The sequence below is a fragment of the Anomaloglossus baeobatrachus genome, chromosome 6 (assembly GCF_048569485.1).
Source record: "Anomaloglossus baeobatrachus isolate aAnoBae1 chromosome 6, aAnoBae1.hap1, whole genome shotgun sequence".
Lineage (NCBI taxonomy): Eukaryota > Metazoa > Chordata > Amphibia > Anura > Aromobatidae > Anomaloglossus > Anomaloglossus baeobatrachus.
The window spans coordinates 245641663-245660267 of record NC_134358.1 but is presented as its reverse complement, the minus strand read 5'-3'; the positions used below and the strand labels follow the sequence as shown (position 1 = coordinate 245660267).

General features: G+C 43.0%; 1 protein-coding gene across 3 annotated transcripts in view; it reads left to right on the top strand.

The window, feature by feature from the left end:
- The first annotated feature begins 225 nt into the window (after positions 1-225).
- Positions 226-18605, top strand: part of DSP (desmoplakin) — a 74558-nt gene continuing 56178 nt past the window's right edge. For 2 of the 3 annotated variants that reach the window (XM_075314785.1, XM_075314784.1), the window contains exon 1: positions 227-662. In XM_075314785.1, coding sequence (XP_075170900.1) covers positions 457-662 — 206 coding nt within the window. In that variant the 5' untranslated portion in view covers positions 227-456. Of the gene's footprint in view, positions 663-18605 lie in introns of all 3 variants that reach the window. The other variant, XM_075314783.1, reaches the window with a different exon arrangement.

Sequence of the window (18605 nt, the reverse complement as noted above, 5' to 3'; positions counted from 1 at the left end):
AATCTATGTAATCGTGTTGTGCTGACACAGACGTGCTCAGGTGAAGAGCTGTCATATTTATGAGGTGGTGCAGGGCTGGGGCAGCAGATATTTAGGGTGTTGCCTGCAATCACAATACTTTTGAAAAAAAAACAGACACAGAAACAAAGGTGTGCCTCTGGCGTTCTCACAGGAGAGGGCTGGGTAAGACCTGCCACCTCCTACTCCTCCCCTGTCTCTTGGATCACATTCTCTCTGATTCCAGAGGCACAGAGCTGTAGAGCAAACAGGAGGGAGCTCTGTGCCTGTACTGCCTGATTCCGGCTACCTACATTTATTTTGGCCTCTGGAAATTGTGGCCCTGGATTGGGCTAGCTTTACCTGTCTTCACGTACGCTTCCATTTCCACACCTGCACACATAGACCTCTTTTCCTTTTCAAGGTGGATGCTTTGTTGGCTACAAATATTACAACAAAATGAGTACTAACGGAGGGTCCCATACCCGGATCAATACCCTAGGCAGGCTCACTAGAGCAGAATCTGGCCCGGATCTAACCGGCAGGTACGAGATGAACAACCACCACAAAATGGTTGTAGGAGGTGGAGGAGGAGGAGGACTTATGCCGCAGAAAACCTACTATGTCCAGCAGTCCTACAGCGAACAAACCGGAGATGGCTACGGGTGAGATATATAGATATTCTATGGTGTACTGTAATTAAAAAGTGCAAATTGGACTTACCTACTGTCAGGAAACTATATGACAGCTGGTAAAACCCATCAGAAACTTCACTATCGATACAAAGATTCTTTTGCTTCTTTAGTAGGTTGTTGAGCGTTTTATAGAACTGCCAGTCCGGTTGTCTCATTGGACAATATGGTGCAATTTTTATATATTTTTGAAATCCAAAGCCAAGAGTGGATTTTTTTTATCTACTCGTATGTTCCACTACTGTGGTAAGGGGCAATGTTTCTCCTTGTGGAGAGTGACAGGTCTAGCATGACTGTGTGGTGAATTCTACACACGATAATTGTAGTCCTCAGAGTCCGGTTTCCAAGGCTTTTCTTAACGTGACTTCTTGGTATTATTTCATATTCCAAAGCTAGTAATCTGATGAGTAAAATTAACATTGACCTAAAATATTGATGAGCCTAATATCAAAAAAATGTGAAAAATATTTTTTAACATATTTTCCTACATGATGTTTTTTTACTGCACACCAGTCATTGCAAACGTCATCCGGATGTAGCACACTGTTTGCGGGGTGAGTGTCTTATGAGGACTGAAAGAGTCGCTGTCAGTCGCACCAAGTGTGGCATGTAGGAAATCATACATATGCTAGAGGAAGTCACCGCCATACCTTGTGAGCGTTACCTGTGAATTATTTACTAAGATCCAAGCTTTGCATCCCCTACAGATTACGTAAATGATCTTGACTATAATATGATAATGGTCGCTTCCTTAGTGTTATGTCTTGTCCTGAAACTGTTTTTCAATGACAATGTTGTACACAGGCTGACAGGGCGGTCTACCCTGCCCCCATAGCCAAGCTGGTGGAGACAGGTCTGGCTCTGCGGTGAGATCACTAAGAGAAGTTGCTGTGCAGACTGAGGAATTTTTTTGTTTTTGCTTTAGGCTTTCTCTCAGGAAAGATAATGTGTACAGAGGAGGTTTAGCAGTTTACTTTACATCTTTCATTTTCTCACAAGACATGAACTCCCCCTCAATCTGCACACAATGATTTACTGCCATGACTGCAGCTTTGTTTTTCAGAGTTAGATAAGTCACATATTGTAAATTCATTCATAGTTTTCCATTTCAGTGTTTGATTAGAGGTTACTTCTAAAAATGGAGCACAACTTATTTACAAGGTTTATCATGAACGGCTGGCACTGCAGCGGTACATGGGTCCCCCGATTTTGGTGCACATAGTCTGAATCATCATTTTGCTATTTATTGAAGTCACTTTTTTTTTTTACCCTTTTTATGTGGTATTTGATGTTTATTTACAAATTCTTCAAAATGGCACAAAATAAAAAAATATTTTTATTTTTGTCTTTAACAAGTTTTTAGATCTTTTTAGCACCAAAAGTCACAAAAATGTGGCCAATTGGAAGCGTTACTCCAGGCAGGCATTAAAGTGAGATACCCCACAAAATCGCCTTAGTTGGTAAAACTTGCATTTTATGAACCTGTCTTTAAGCAGCTGGAATAGAAAAAAAAAAGTTAAAAAACAAAAAACAATTTAAAATGGTGCAAAACGTATAAATAAATAGGTGCAAATACTAAAGTCTCTAAAAAGGAGAAAATTACTCCAGAAAAATGGAGAAACAGCAGTGATGAATTGGGCCTATAGTCTACATCCAACGCGTTCTTGGAAGACGTATGGGCCTATAGACATCGCTTTTATCTCTCTCTTGGGTTCCTCCATCTTGGATTTATTGAAACGTTTTTCAGGTAACTTTTTTTTATAGTCACGGAGAATCTTTTTTAAAAAGGTTGTCCAAAAGTTTTCAAACACAGGCGGAAATAGGTTGCCATCACGCTTTTCTCAGCTGGTATCACAGTGCCAACCATGTTGTTTGTTGTTGTTGTTTGTTGGTTGTTGTTTATTATAGCGTCATTTATTCCATGGTGCTTTACGTGTTAAAAGGGGTATATATAGTATGACCAATTACAATAATCATAAACAAAATAAGGCACAGCCTGGTACAGGAGGAGAGAGGACTCTGCCCGCGACGGTCCACAGTCTACAAGGGATGGGTGAGGATACAGTAGATGAGGGGAGAGCTGGTCGCTCGGCGCTATAGCGGACTGAGGGTTTCGGCAGGTTGTAGGCTTGTCGGAAGAGGTGGGTCTTCCGGTTCCTTTTGAAGCTTATCAAGGTAGGCGAGAGTCTGATATGTTGTGGAAGAGCGTCCCAGAGTAAGGAGGAGGCACGGGAGAAATCTTCGATGCGATGGTGGGAAGAGAAGATGAGAGAGCAGTAGAGAAGGATATCTTGTGAGGATCGACAGTTACGTGCGGTAAATACCAGGAGACTAGGTCACAGATGTAAGGAGGTGACTGGTCGTGGATGGCTTTGTAGGTCATGGTTAGGATTTTGAACTTGAGTCGTAGGGCAATGGGAAGACAGTGAAGGGATTGCAGACAGGAGAGGTTGGGGAGTAGCAGTGGGACAAGTGGATTAGTCAGGCAGCATAGTTTAGTAAAGATTGTAGGGGTGTGAGGCTGTTAGAAGGGAGGCCACAGAGCAGGAGGTTGTAATAGTCCAGGCGGTAGATAAGAGCATGCACTAGTGACTTAAGCTGGTCTAGTTGCTATGGATAGCTTGCCTTTTAACTGGGGTTGTTGACAACTCATCCTTAGCAACCAGACTGCTACATTAGGCTATGTGCGCACGTTGCGTAATTACATGCAGTTACGCTGCGCTTTGTAATCTATGGAGATTGTGCAGGGGCCGTGCGCACGTGGCGTCTTAGAGCGCAGCGCTTCGGCTGCTGCCCGAAGCGTGCGTTCTAAGAAGTGACATGTCACTTCTTCCGTGCGCTTTGCCGGCAGCCCCTGCTCTGTCTGTGGCAGGAGCTGCATGCAGAGCGCACGTTCTCTGCCGAAACCATGCGCTTCAGAACAGAGCTTTTCAGCTGCGCTCTGAAGCACACCTTTTAGGTGTGGTGCAGAGCGCACACGTGCGCACATAGCCTAACTTAGGTCCTCTTTCTTTGAAGATAGAGAAGGAGGGGTGTTTCCAGCATTGCCTCATGAGCATTTCCTTACCACCCTTTTAAACCTCATGCACATGTTTAGCTTTTGTGAGGATTTTCTACCTCAGTATTTGTATCCAAAGCCATGAGTGGAACAATCAGAGGAAAAGTATAATGGAAACACGTCACCACTTCTGCATTTTTACACACTCCTCGTTTTAGCTCACTAATATTGAGGTAAACTCCCCAAATACTCACCGTGTGCACATGGCCTGAAGCAGAGTTTTCTAAAAATACCTTTTTGGCTATATATTAGCTGAAAATCAACTAGAGAGGCTGGTGCTAAAATATAAATATCTTGTTTTATGCAAAAGCAAACTTTGCGTCTTATGTTTTTTCTCTGTGCTAGATATCACTGCAATTACTATAAATACTTTAAGGAGTTGTCTACCACTGAACGCAACCTTCTTAGGTGCCAATGCGCTCAATATTAAAAAAAACAAAAAAACAAAGTGTATACTCTCTTCCCAAACGTCCATGAACTCTGGAACTCCAGCATTGTGGAGCATCACTGAATCCAGGAGGTTACCATACATTTTTTATTATATGTGGGGCACACTAGCACTAAGGAGTTTTCCAGAAGTGGACAGCCTCCAAGTTTATTTAGCTGAGCTGACATGGATCCAGTAATGAGAGCCGATCAACTACATACAAGTCAACTAACGCCTGTTTCTGCTGGCTGCCGATAACTAATGATCATTAATTTGACCATTTTGCCCCCAGAGAGCTTCATGTTGTTGGCGGCACATTCCCTCTTTACATTTTACATGGGGCAATATGCTGCTGATAACTACGATGTTTTTTGACTACATTAATGATCTGTTCCACCAGTTAAGTAGCATTGTGCTTGTTCGTAGGATGATCATTGCCATGTTAAACTGGTCATCTAAATGCACTTTTTAAATTTACTTATACTATGCTTTACTTATGCTTGCTCTCGGTCCCTGAAATGTTTTGCAGTAACACAGTTCAATCTTAGAATCTTATTCAGTCTTGGAGTGTGTAAAGCGAGGTTTTAGGGTCAATTTTTATGATCTTTACAAATTGGACAGCATACTAGGCAGTCTAAAGACCCGCCCCAAAGGATTCTGTGAGCCACATCCCCTTTTATAAAGACAAAAATTAGCATTAAATAAAAGGCCCACATATCTGGAAATATATGGGGTATTTAAAAAAATAAATATTTTATTTATATCTGTTTATGGAACACTTAAGATATAACACTTTGAGATAATGTAAAGTAGTCAGACAGCTTGTCTAACAGTGTAAATTTATTGTGCCCGCTAAATAACTCAACACACAGCAATAAAAGTCAAAACCGCTAGTAACAAAACTGAGTATGTGGCACCCCTGAGGCTCTGGTCGCCACAGGGTACTACACCTCAAGTAATGTGCGTTATCTATCTCAGGTAAGGAGGGGGTTAATCACCGGTGTTACACATTCACACACTACACACAGCCTAGCAGCCTTCACACAGGGTGGGTTGGCTCAGGGTAGGCGGGGGGGTGGCCATACGAACATTGACTTCCCGGTCACTGAAGCCAGCCACCTGGGGGAGAGTTCCACTTGGGGTATAAATAGGCACTAAACACGGCCATCATGGCCAGTCAGACCCGTCAGGACCATAGTTCTGGCAACACATCTCTGGAAAACTTGGACTTTGCTGGGCCCGGTGGCTTGGAGCAGGAGCTCAGCCAGGGTACCTAACGGCGGAGGGGGACACCCTAGAAAAAGGACACTCTCTCTCCTTCTCTTTTCACAACGCCGGTGGTGACTTCTTACCAGATCTGGGATTGACCTGAGCCCATCACGGCAGTGACCAGTGTGATCGGGCTGGAAGCTGAAGTTGTGAGTAAACTACACCCTGAACCCGCAGTGACTGTGTTGGCTCATCCTTACCTGCGCTGGTGTCCAGCGCTTAGGCGCCAACGGCCATTACCTTCTCCCTCATCATCCACCCGGGGCCCGCTCCGCCTGTGGGGAGCGATACCATCCCGGCTGCCTTAACACCTGCCCCGAAGAGGAATTCTGCAGCGTTGTTTACTACTGGCCGCATACCACAGGTGGCGTCATGACAAACTATCCCCAATACCCCGCTTTCCCGACCATTTACTGTACGCCATGGGGCAACGAAACTGAGCAAGGCCACCCCGTGACAACGCCTGACCCGACCCAAAACGGCCCAACGACGAGTAGCTTAACCGCCTGCCCCGTGGGGCACTACAAGTACACCCCTAAGTGAAAGTCAAATTGTGCCCAAAGTGACAATATTTTGTGTGACCATCATTATTTTCAAGCATGCTGTTGGGTATTGAGTTCACTCGACCTTCACAGGTTGCCATTGGAATCCACTTCTACTCTTCCATAATGATGTAATAGAGCTGGTGGATGTTAGAGACTTTGCATTTCTCCACCTTCCATTTGTGCATGCCGCGCAGATGGTCAATAGGGTTTGGGTCTGGAGACATGCTTGTCCAGACCAGCAACTTTACCCTCAGTTTCTTAAGCAAGGCAGTGGTCATCTTGGAGGTGTGTTTGGGGTCGTTATCATGTTGCAGCCACGTTTCTGAAGAGGGAATCCTGCTCTGCTTCAGTATGTCATAATACATGTTAGCATTTATGGTTCACTCAATGAACTGTAGCTTCCTACAGTGGCAACACTCATGTAGCTCCAAACCAATGGACTTGCAACACCATGCTTGATTATAAGCAAGAGACACTTGTCTTTGTACTTCTCACTCGGTTGCCATCACACAAGCTTGGCACCATCTGAACCAAATAAGTTTTATCTTTTTCTCATCAGACCACAGGACATGGTTCCAGTAATCCATGTCCTTAGTCTGCTTGTTTTCAGCGAACTGTTTGCGACCTTTCATCTGTAGAAAAGGCTTCCTTCTGGGACGACAGTTATGTAGATCAATTTGATGCATTGTGCGGTGTATGGTCTGAGAACTGACAGGTTGACCCCCCCCCCCCACCCCACCTGGCAACACTTACATGTCTGTTTTAAAAAGACAACCTGTGGATTTTATGCTGAGCATGTGTATTCAACTTCTTTGGTCGACCATGGCAGCCTGTTCTGAGTAGAACCTGCCTTGTAAAGCCGCTGTATGGTCTTGGCCACTGTACTGCAGCCCAGTTTCAGGGTGGTGGCAATCTTCTTGTAACCCAGACCATCTTTATGGTCCATTCTTTTTTTCAGAAGCGCAGAAAATTCTTTGCCATGAGGTGCCATGTTGAACGTCCAGTGAACAGTATGAGTGTGTGAGCGATAATACCGAATTTACCACACTTGCTCCTCATTCACACCTTAGACCTTGCAACACTAATGAGTCACATGACACTGAGGAGGAAAAATGGCTAATTGGGCACAATTTGGCCATTTTCACATAGGGGTGTACTCACGTGTTGCCAGCGGTTTAGACATTAATGGCTGTGTGAGTTATTTAAAGGGCACACCAAATTTACACTGTTATACAACCTGTGCACTGACTACTTTACATTTTTGTATTAAAGTATCATATCTTCAGTGTTGTCCCATGAAAAGATATATAATGTGAGGTGTGTACTCATTTTTGTCATATACTGTGTGTATATATATATATATATATATATATATATATATATATATATATATATATATATATATAATTATTGTTTATATTGCGATTATGTATTTTACGTGCAATGGGCTGCTAATAGATAAAATAGTCACATATACTTTAAATATGTAAAGAAAAAAAATGCTGCTGTAAACCAAAGAAAACTGGAAACTTTGGAATTTTTAAACTTGCTTGGGGGTAGGGTGGGGTAACACGACTGCTCGGCAGCTACTCTTTACAATGTGGGTGTATTACATTTCTCTCCTAAACATTTCTACCAAGAATCATTTGAAAGTAACCAGTTAGCTCTCTGTCCAATAAAATGTGTTGATGTTGGCCTTCCTGCGTGTTTTGAACATTGCCTTGAACTCTAGGGGTTAATTCTTACTGCTTATGTGACCTTACATTCCAGGATGACTCCCTACCCACTCCTGATAAAGGGCCTGTCTGAGGACAAAACTGAGCATAGTAAATCTTGCAGCTCTTCTATTGTCTCCATTTTACATTTCTTCTTTGCAGTGACTTCTTTTGTGTCTTGAGTTTATAAACTATAGGGATTATTTGCCTATTTAATTCTATAGTTATTAGGTTGTGAAAGTGAATGAATTGACCTTTGTCCGCACAATATAAATCTGAAGATATAAAGGCTAATGATTACTTCCTTCTTGAAGTATGAGATATGATCTCCGCTCACTGATCATTTTTTATGGTGACACTCACACATGATTCATCCCTAGTACGTCCAGTACATGGTTATAAAGAACTAATATTGAGAGACTAAAACGTCTACCAGGAAAGCTATTTGGGTTCATACAGACCTCAATGCAAATTGGTCCGATCTCGGACTGCAATACAGTGACTGGCTACGGTTCTCTAGACCAGAGCATGACACCTTAATATATTTCTATTTAGGTTTTGAGGCTCGGGTCGGGAGAGCCGTGGTCAGCCTGTATATTGTAGTCCAAGATCGCACCAATGTGTATGCAATCTTCTAATGTGTATGGGGGTTTGCCTATTGTCAGTTGGAAGATTGTCAGGGGACATACGTATCTGGTGGTTGGAATTAATTTGCCTAATTCTTTTTTTTTAGAGGGGAGATAGGGCGCTGGTAAACGATTCTGGCAGCAGCTGTCTCGTAGAGATCACAAAAGTGCTGGGCTGAGCCAAGAATTACTGTGTATTGGGCAGTCGGGAGAAGTAGCTGTCAGGCAATTGATCATTCAGCCTTCAACTATCTAACTTGTATGGACAGATTTAGTCTATGCTCACATGTTGACATAAAAATCTCATGGGTAATTTCCACACCAGGTTGACACTCATATTGATTTCAATTGGAGGCGGCTGTGCATTACCCGGCCACAGCCACTATCAGAAGACTGGACAGCTCTGGAACTGAGCATTTACTGCAAAAGGCTGCCGAGGACTGCTGATTGGAGTGCTGGGTCTCTGATTCTGGCAAATCAGACATTGATGACCTATCCTAAGGATAAGTCATTAGTGTGTAAGTAGTGGACAGCCTCTTTAATTTTGCTCAATATTAATATTAACATTATTTTACAGTAATATGGTATCGCTTATATTAGACAGAATTAAGTATGATGGCATCCCCTATATAGCGTATAAGCCCACATGTAGCCACCCGTAAACCCTATGAGCCCAAACACAACCCCCCCATATACAATATAAGCCTTCACATAACCCCTGAGACTCTTACATAGCCTCTCTATATACAATCAAAAAAGAGATGACGTATTCAGCAGCAAGAAAATGGCCAACGTTTTATTGCTGCTGGATACATCCACCCTTTTTTTTATTACTTACTAGCTGCCCTTCATCTGAGCACTGTTCAGAAATGTTCTCTCCTTTTGGAATTGTTTCATATGGTGAGCTGATCAATTGATTTATTTATTTTTCCTTCCTATACACAGTATGAGCCCCCGACATAGCCCCTTATATAAAGTATTAACCCCTCCCACATAGTCCATCCATATTCAGCATGAGCCCCCGGACAGCCCTCTATATCCAGCATGAGCACCCACACAGCCTTCTAAATACAGCATGAGCTGCCACACAGCCTCCTGAGGATGCGTATAGCGGTGACATCAGGCGGCAGCAGCACAGGGCGTGGTACCAGACCCGCGGGCTGTACTTTGCGCAATTCTGGTATGGGCATATTTATCATAAACTTTTATGCCAAAAAACTGGCATAAAAAGTGTTTAAAAATGTCTTCAACACATAGCAGACCAAAATTATTGCAACTGCTGGAGCTTTTACGCCAGTTTGAAGTGGCTCAATCTAAACAGCGTAGCTGGGGAGAAGATAGGATGTGGCAATGCCTACTCATCAAATTCAGCAAAAGTGGCACCTTTACCACTGCCAGAAATAGAAATGTTACTCCAGTCACCGAGCTGTCAGACGCCACTGAGAAAATGTGCCTAATTCGTTAAAACTGGTGTACACATCCTTGAGGTTTGATCACTGTGGATGACCATTTGACTTGAAGCATATCATTACATATGGGTAGCTTGATGTGTGAACTAGGATCTAGAAATACTGTTCTATTTCTTTTATTATTAAAGCTGCTTTTAACATTGTGTGTATTCAGCTCTCATACAAGCAACAAAACATGACTTGCTGTAACCTTATAAAAATATTGGGCCAATGTCAACATGTACTCCGTAAACTTTGTAGGAAAGCTTTGAATTACTCCCATTTCCTGCATAGCTTCTATTCCAGTTAATAAAAGAATACAAAAATAAGAATGGGCTACTTTTATGTTGTACTGAACTGAAAGTCATGGCATAAGTCATGGGCCCCCTACCAGGCACAGGGCCCAGTAGTAACTGCTACTTTACCACACCTTATAGTTACTCCAGATCTACTGATCCTTCTGTATCTGTGAGCAATATGCCGGTAAATCTTTATCAAAGCAACAGACTTAGAAACTCAAGAAAAATTAGTCATTTCTAAGTTGATGTTTGCATACCCTGGGATCAGTGATAAGAATGCTTCCCTGGTCTAAAGTTCATCTTTTATTCCATGTAACAAATGCTATACAGTGGGTGACATAAGTATCGAACACGTCACCTACTTTTTGCGTAAATATATTTCTAAAGAGGCTGTTGAAATTAATTTCTCACCAAATGTCTGTAACAAGCCTTTCAATCCACACAGGCAAAGAAATCAAACCATAGATGTCTATAAATTTAGTGACGTGTAATAACGAGAAATGACAAACAGAAAAAGTATTGAACACCTGAAGAATGGATGAGAAAAGCCATGGAAAGTCATGACACCAGCTGAAATCTATCAGTAATTGGAAGGCAATCCTTCCGCTTAGTGAAAAATATATCATGTGGTTCAACTGATGGCTTATAAAAAGGTGTCTCATTACCAAGGTGCCATACAAGAAACATCTCAAGATGGGGAAAACCAGTGAGCTGTCTCAAACCTAATTTTATTGCTGCAAAACTATTGATGGCATTGGTTACAGAAGAATTTCTTAACTACTGAAGCCTCCAGTGAGCACTGTTGGGGTCATAGTCTGAAAGTGGAAAGAACATAATGTCATCATAAACCGACCACAACCAGGTGCTCATCACAAAATTTCAGACAGAGGAGTGAAAAGAATTGTCAGAAGAGTTATCCAAGAGCTAAGAACTATCTGTGGAGATCTATAAAAAATAAAATTAAAAGGTACAATTGTTTTAAAGAAAACAATAAGTATTGCACTTAACTTCCAAGGCCTGTATACACGCTCATCACACAAGACTCCATGGATGAACAAAAGGCATGTTCAAGTGCGTTTAAAGTTTGCTCAACAACATTTAGACAAGCCTGTGAAATATTGGGAGAAAATAGTCTGGTCAAATGAGATAAAAATTGAACTCCTTTTTATGCCATAATACATACCATGTTTGGAGGCCAAAAAGCAATGCATATAATCCCCAAAACACCATACCAACAGTGAAGTTTGGAGGTGGGAACAGCATGGTGTGGGGCTGTTTTTTAACATATGGCACTGGCAAATGTGCCGCCCCCGTGCCAGCAGCCGAGCTGCTTGGATCCGGATCAGCGGTGGCTCGAGGGTCTCCGGACCCGGGGGTCGTGCGGCCACTCAAATGAAGGGGGGTATTTACACGGGATGTATTAGAGTTCGTGACGCCACCCGTGGTATGTGGTAATTAGGAGTACCACCGCTGCAGTTGGGAGAACCCAGGGATGATGGAATGGGGCAGCCAGGTGTTATGACCCTCCACGGATAGGGGGAATACCCAGGAACTCGGTGATGGTAAGGGATTGTCGTTGGATGCAAAAGGGGTCACTTGCATACTCACTCAGTCCATTAAGCTGACACCGACAACTGGATAAACCAAAGTTCTGGATACCGCTGCCGCTGAGGGGAGCTTAGTTCGGGTCCCGTCCCCAATGGTGCTGCCTGGTGAACCGTGACCTGTCTCCTGGCACTACGTTTACTTCCTTGGTGGTCCCGGTGGTGTGAAACTTGCGGGGTCCAGCTCCCCACTATGGCTAAGTGTGGGAGCTTGCTCTCAGGGTTCACGCTTAAGATTTTCTGGACCGTTTTGAGTGGAAAGTCCTATCCCCTCGTTGTGCTAGTACCCCGATTTTGGAGCGGGTGGGAACGGATCTTGAAGGCTCCGTTCCTTGGGGTAAATTGTCGGGTTGCATGAAGCTACTCCTCGACCTAGGGTCCACGTACCCCGTTGTCCCTTGGTCCCAGCCCAGGGATGATGCAAGTCCACCGGCTGTCCTCCTCGACAGATCCGTGCCCCTTGCCGCGATCCCCTGCGACCAGGGGTCCAGCTCCTCTAGGCCCACACCACCGTCTGCCACCTAGATAGCTTCCCAGGAGCCCTGATCCTGACCACCTCTCACTTTCACTTCTCAAGCTCTACTCACTCCTTCTGACACTCCCAACCCCCCCAGGTGGGCGACTCTATTCCACTCAAGCCGTCCACTGGTGTGTTTGGTGGGTGTGGTGCAGGGTGTATCTAGGATTTGATTAGCTGATGTAGGCAACACCATATGGTTAGGGACCCATAACCAAGAGGGAGGTGGATACTGCACGGGAGGGCAGATTGTGCAATACCCTGTGACGACCTGATAGTCCAGGGGTGTCACGCAAACTTCATGTAATTGAAGAAAGGATGAATGGACAAATGTATCAAGACATTCTTTATGCCATATACGAAGGTGATGATGAAATGAGAGTGAAGATTTCAGCAAGACAATGATTCCAAACACACAGTCAAGGAAACTCTGAATTGGTTTCAGAGAGAGTGAAAATAAAGCTTATAGAATGGCCCAGCCAATCACCTGACCTGTATCCAATAGTAAATTTATGGAAGAAACTGAAGTTCAGGGTTAATAGAGCCCACAAAAGCTTAAGGATTTGAAGAGTTTGTGTGGAAGAAGAGGCCAAAATCATACCATACAAGAGACATCTTGAAGCTGTCATCACCAACAAAGACTTTTTGTAAGAAGTATTAAATTTCAGTAAGTGTTGTCAATACTTTTTCCATGTGTCATTTCTCACTATTACACATCACTGCATTTATGGACATCTATGGTTTGACTTTTTGGCTTTGTGGATTGGATGGGTTTTTACGAACATCTGGTGAGAAATTCATGTCAATAGCATCTTTAGAAATATATTTACTTAAATAATTGATGACCGTTTTCAAAACTCATTTATCTCACTATATATAACCGGTATAATGGGTCTCATTTACATGAAGGAAGGCATAGGCCAAACCTGCCATTCTAGAACAATTCATATTCTGGCGAAACCAGACAACTAAAAGCAAAAAATATTGTATTAGCCTTAGCAACATTTTATTTATATATATATATATATATATTATATTATATATTTGATCCATCCTTAAATATTAATGGGTGGATGGTCAGTGGCCTTCCAAGCTACAGCTCTACTTGGCCATTGATACTGTCGATCCCAGGTTTATAGATACTAATCAGTCTCTTCCATGGAACTGTAAATATTCTTGATTTACTCCTATTACATAGCAATGTTTCACAGCCTGGACTTTGAGCTTACTTACTATAGTTTGTGGTTGGAATTGTGTACTTGTACAACACCAGCTGCATGTGTTGGTGACCTTTGGGTGGAACAGAAATTCCCATTGTAATTAGTTTTCAGACTAGCGAATAGGTTCTCTTCTGTTCTGGAGGTTGCACATTTGATATTTGGTGAAAAGGAGAGGAAACTCATGTTTTGGTTTTTGTTGTTTTTTTTTGTTTTGGAAGTGTTCTTTTTTTTTTTTTTTTGTTTTGTATTTTTACTCCATGCATTGTTTGAGTGTTTTTATGTTTTAATTTTGGACTGTGTCTGAAATGGGTGTAAGTTCATGATGGTTGGATTTGGGCAACACCATTCTCTCAAGTTGAACTGCCTTTTTTTGTATAAGTTCATACCTGATCCCACTGATTTAAAACCCGGGTAAATGTTTATTTGAGCGAACATTCAGACGAACACTCCTTCTCAATCATGGCATTGTGTAAAAACGCTAAGGGTACCGTCTCACTAAACGACGTACCAGCGATTCCGACCACGATATGACCTGGTCAGGATCGCTGGTGCGTCGCTACATGGTCGCTGGTGAGCTGTCAATCAGGCAGATCTCACCAGTGACCAGCCACCAGTGACTCGTGGACACGATGCTGCGCTTGGTAACCAAAGTAAATATTGGGTTACTAAGCAAAATGCTTTGCTTGGTTACCCGATATTTACCCTGGTTACCAGCGCACACCGCTTTTAGCACTGGCTCCCTGCACTCGTAGCCAGGGCACACATCGTGTTAATAAGCAAAGCGCTTTACTTAGTTACCCGATGTGTACTCTGGCTACGTGTGCAGAGAGCAGGGAGCCGGCACTAGCAGCCTGAGAGCGGCGTACGCTAGTAACCAAGGTAAATATCGGGTAACCAAGCAAAGCACTTTGCTTGGTTACCCAATGTGTACCTTGGTTACCAGTGTCCGCAGCTTCCAGACGCCGACTTCCTGCTCTCTGCACATTCAAATCGTTACTCTCTCACTGTCAAACACAGCGATGTGTGCTTCACAGCGGGAGAGCAACGAGCAAAAAATGAACCAGCACTGTGTATAACGATCAGCGATTTCACAGCAGGGGCCAGGTTGCTGCTCAGTGTCACACACAGCGAGATCGCTGATGAGGTCACTGGTACGTCACAAAACCTGTGACTCAGCAGCGATCTCGCTATGTGAGAAATACCCCTAAGAGATGGCCCAGTGGCTTATCTCTCGCAGAACAAAAAGTTCAGTCACTGGAAAACCGATATGTCTTTCCCTTCATGTTATTTGTAAAGGGAGGGTCAAGAAGTCCCCATTATTTTGGGGTTCATCAAACTGTAGTCTTAGGCTATGTGCGCACGTTGCGTAATTACATGCAGTTACGCTGCTCTTTGTAGCGCAGCGTAACTGCATGCGTCCTGCGCCCCCTGCATAATCTATGAAGATTATGCAGGAGCCGTGCGCACGTGGCGTCTTAGAGCGCAGCGCTTCGGCTGCTGCCCGAAGCGCGCGTTCTAAGAAGTGACATGTCACTTCTTCCGTGCACTTTGCTGGCAGCTCCTGCTCTGTCTATGGGAGGAGCTGCAGGCAGAGCGCATGGAATCAGCTTTTTTTTTTTTTTTCACTACGGACATTTTCTGCAGCGATTTGAAGCGCACGTGTGCTGTTCAGATCGCTGCAGATATTTCTGCAGTGACTGTACGCAACGTGCGCACATAGCCTTAATGTGTTTGGGGATCTTTAGGCCCCATTTCTTTGTGTTATGATTGGAGGAGAGATTGTGGTGGTAAGATTTACAGAACAGCATGAAAGCACATAGCACAGAGTTGTCACATTAGCTAATCTATCACTGTTAGCAAACATTCCACCAGAGCCCATCTTGATGATAGCTGCTTGTTTGTATGTACATGGCTTATGCTGGTCATTGCATGCAGCCTATACAGATGTCTGCTCAGGGGAGTATGTGTAAATAAATGACTACCCCATGGTAGCACACCATAGTCAATTAAATCATTTTAACTGCAAGAATATTAGGACCTCAGTTGCAATGAGACTCGCATGACACTCAGCTCCCGCTGTGCTGCTAGTGTGAGCCGAGTGTCATGCGAGGATCGCAGTAGTCCCTGGCCTTAAAGTCTATTTTCTCTGAAAAGCTGGAGCATTTTAGAAAGTAATATACCTGGCTCCAATCATTTAGATAGGCTGTCTGAGGCTTAGGCAGCATGAATCGCCTGACAGGTTGTGGGCTCTTTACATTATCATGTGGAATGTACTATTATACCAAGCAAAGATTTCCAAATGTTGCCCGGTATAAATATGTTTAGCAATTGCATGATCAGCTGGAGTTTCCTTATTTCTTATTGACTGAATATTTAATGATGGCATAACGTTTTTTGTTTACCTGTTGTATAAAATGGAAACTGCTAGTCGTTAGCAGGCGACCTAAGGTGTAAGGACAAGTGATACCCAAACTATGGAAAATTCAAGGGTGCCACCCTTCAAATATGAGAGACCTGGTGCAGTTTGCAAAAGAGAGGTCCAAAATTCCAGTTGAAAGAAGTAAGAAGCTTGTTGATAATTATAGAAAGTGATCAATTACAGTTATTTATTCCAAAGAGTGTGCAACCAAATATTACATTTTAAGATCTCTCCACATGTGTTGAGTGGAATTTCGATCCACTCATTGCTTGCCACTTCAGAACTCTCCAGTGCTTTGTTTCCATTTATTTTTGGGTGCTCCTTGAAGTAGGTTTCGGGTCATTGTTCTGCTGGGAGGCATGACCTTGGAGGCAAATCCCGCTTTCTGACACTGGGTACTACATTACAACCCCAAATGCTTTTGGCAATCTTCAGATTTCATGATGCTTTATACAAAGCCAAGGCACCCAATGCCAGAGGTAACAAAACAACCCCAAAACATCATTGCATTTCCACTGTATTTGACTGTAGGTACTGTGTTCTTTGTACTGTAGGTCTCATTCCGTTTTCGGTAAACAGTAGAATGATGATGTGCATTACCAAAAAGCTCTGTTTTAAACTCCACTATCCACAAGATGCTTTTCCAGAAAGATTTTGGCTTACTCATGTACATTTTGGCAACAGCATGTCAAGCATTTCTATGTCTCTGTCAGCAGTGGGGTCCTCCTGGGTCTCCTGCCGTAGCGTTTAATTTAATTCAAATGTTGACAGATTGTTCATGCTGATACTGATACACCCAGAGCCTGCAAGACATCTTAAATATTTTGGGAACTTCATTGGGGCTGCTTGTCCACCATCCGGATTATCCTGTGCTGTACCTTTTTAATATATTTTGTGTTCTGCTGTCCATGTCCAGGGAGATTAGCTACACTGCTCTGGGTTGTAAACTTCTTGATTATGTTATGCACTCAGGACAAAGGAACATCAAGATCTCTGGAGATGGACTTATAACCTTGAGATTTGTTGATATATTTTTTTTTTTTATCAATTTTGGCTCTCAAGTCCTCATACAGTTCTCTTCTCCATGCTTAGTGGGGCACACACAAACGTAATGCAAAGATTGAGCCAACGTCTGCCTTTAGTTTGTTTCAGGTGTGATTTTATTATTGTCCACACCTGTTACTTGCCACAGGTGAGTTTTAATGAGCATCACATGCTTCAAACAAAGTTGTTTACTCACAATTTTGAAAAGGTGCCAACAAATTTGTCTGGCCCATTTTTGGTGTTTTGTGTGAAATTATGTCCAATTTACCCGTTTTATTTTTTTTCTCACTTTTGTGTTATTCAAATACACACAAAGGTTATAATTGCAATTATTTTCTGAGAGAAATATTTCATTTTCTGGAACAATTTCAAGTCTGCCATCACTTCCGGACATGACTGTATATTGATAACCTAATAGTGAAATATTTATCTGGATGTAGTTGTAGGTAACTGGAATGTGGCAATAGACCATTAAATAGGTAGATTTGTATAATTTATTGTCTATTGTTAATCAATAACCTACTATATGAAGATGTTATAGGAACAAGTCTGGTTGCCACAAGAAATAACTGTTTCCTTTTAAAAAATAAAAAATGTCGTCTTCTTTATAGGGCCCATTATTGGGTCAGAGGCTGATACTCTAGTTGGCTAGTTTGTACCTGATTATATAATCCAATGAGTGACTTTTTTTATACTAAATACAATCTCCCAAAAATGTTTATGTCCAATTAGACAAGAAAAAAACTAAATGCAGAAAATGCATTTACTTTCTTCATCTTCCATTGATATGTTTTTTAGTTATACTACAAACTGAGGTGAACATTAAAAAAAAATCTGGTCTGTGTGTCTTCTCCTCTCGTCCTCCTACTATCCTGTATCTGGCTCCAACACAACTAACTACAGCAAAAGCCTCCCTCCTTCCCTACACTGTCTGCAGTACGAATCTACTATTACCCCTCAGGCTTTAGAAATAGGCAGAAAAGCCTGAAAATTTCCAGTGTTTAACTAACTAATAATCTTTTGTATATCGGTCACATCTCTATTGGCGAGAGAACCTTTACTGAACCTTCCATGTTGTAGTATCAGGAAACTTTTGCTTGTAAGGGGTACTTCTCACATAGCGAGATCGCTGCTGAGTCACGGTTTTTGTGACGCACCAGTGACCTCATCAGCGATCTCGCTGTGTGTGACACTGAGCAGCGATCTGGCCCCTGCTATGAAATCGCTGCTTGTTACACACTGCTCTGGTTCATTTTTTTGGACGTTGCTCTCCCGCTGTGAAGCATACATCGCTGTGTTTGACAGCGAGAGAGCAACGATCTGAATGTGCAGGGAGCCGGCTTCTGGCAGCCTGCGGTAAGCTGTAACCAAGGTAAATATCGGGTAACCAAGCGAAGCCCTTTGCTTGGTTACCCGATATTTACCTTGGTTACTAGCGTCCGCCGCTCTCAGGCTGCCAGTGCCGGCTCCCTGCACACGTAGCCGGAGTACACATCAGGTAAACAAGCAAAGCGGTTTGCTTATTAACCCAATGTGTACTCTGGCTACGAGTGCAGGGAGCCAGCGCTAAGCGGTGTGCGCTGGTAACCAAGGTAAATATCGGGTAACCAAACGCTTGGTTACCCGATATTTACCTTAGTTACCAAGCTCAGCATCGTTTCCATGCGTTGCTGGTGGCTGGGGGCTGGTCACTGGTCGCTGGTGAGATCTGCCTGATAGACAGCT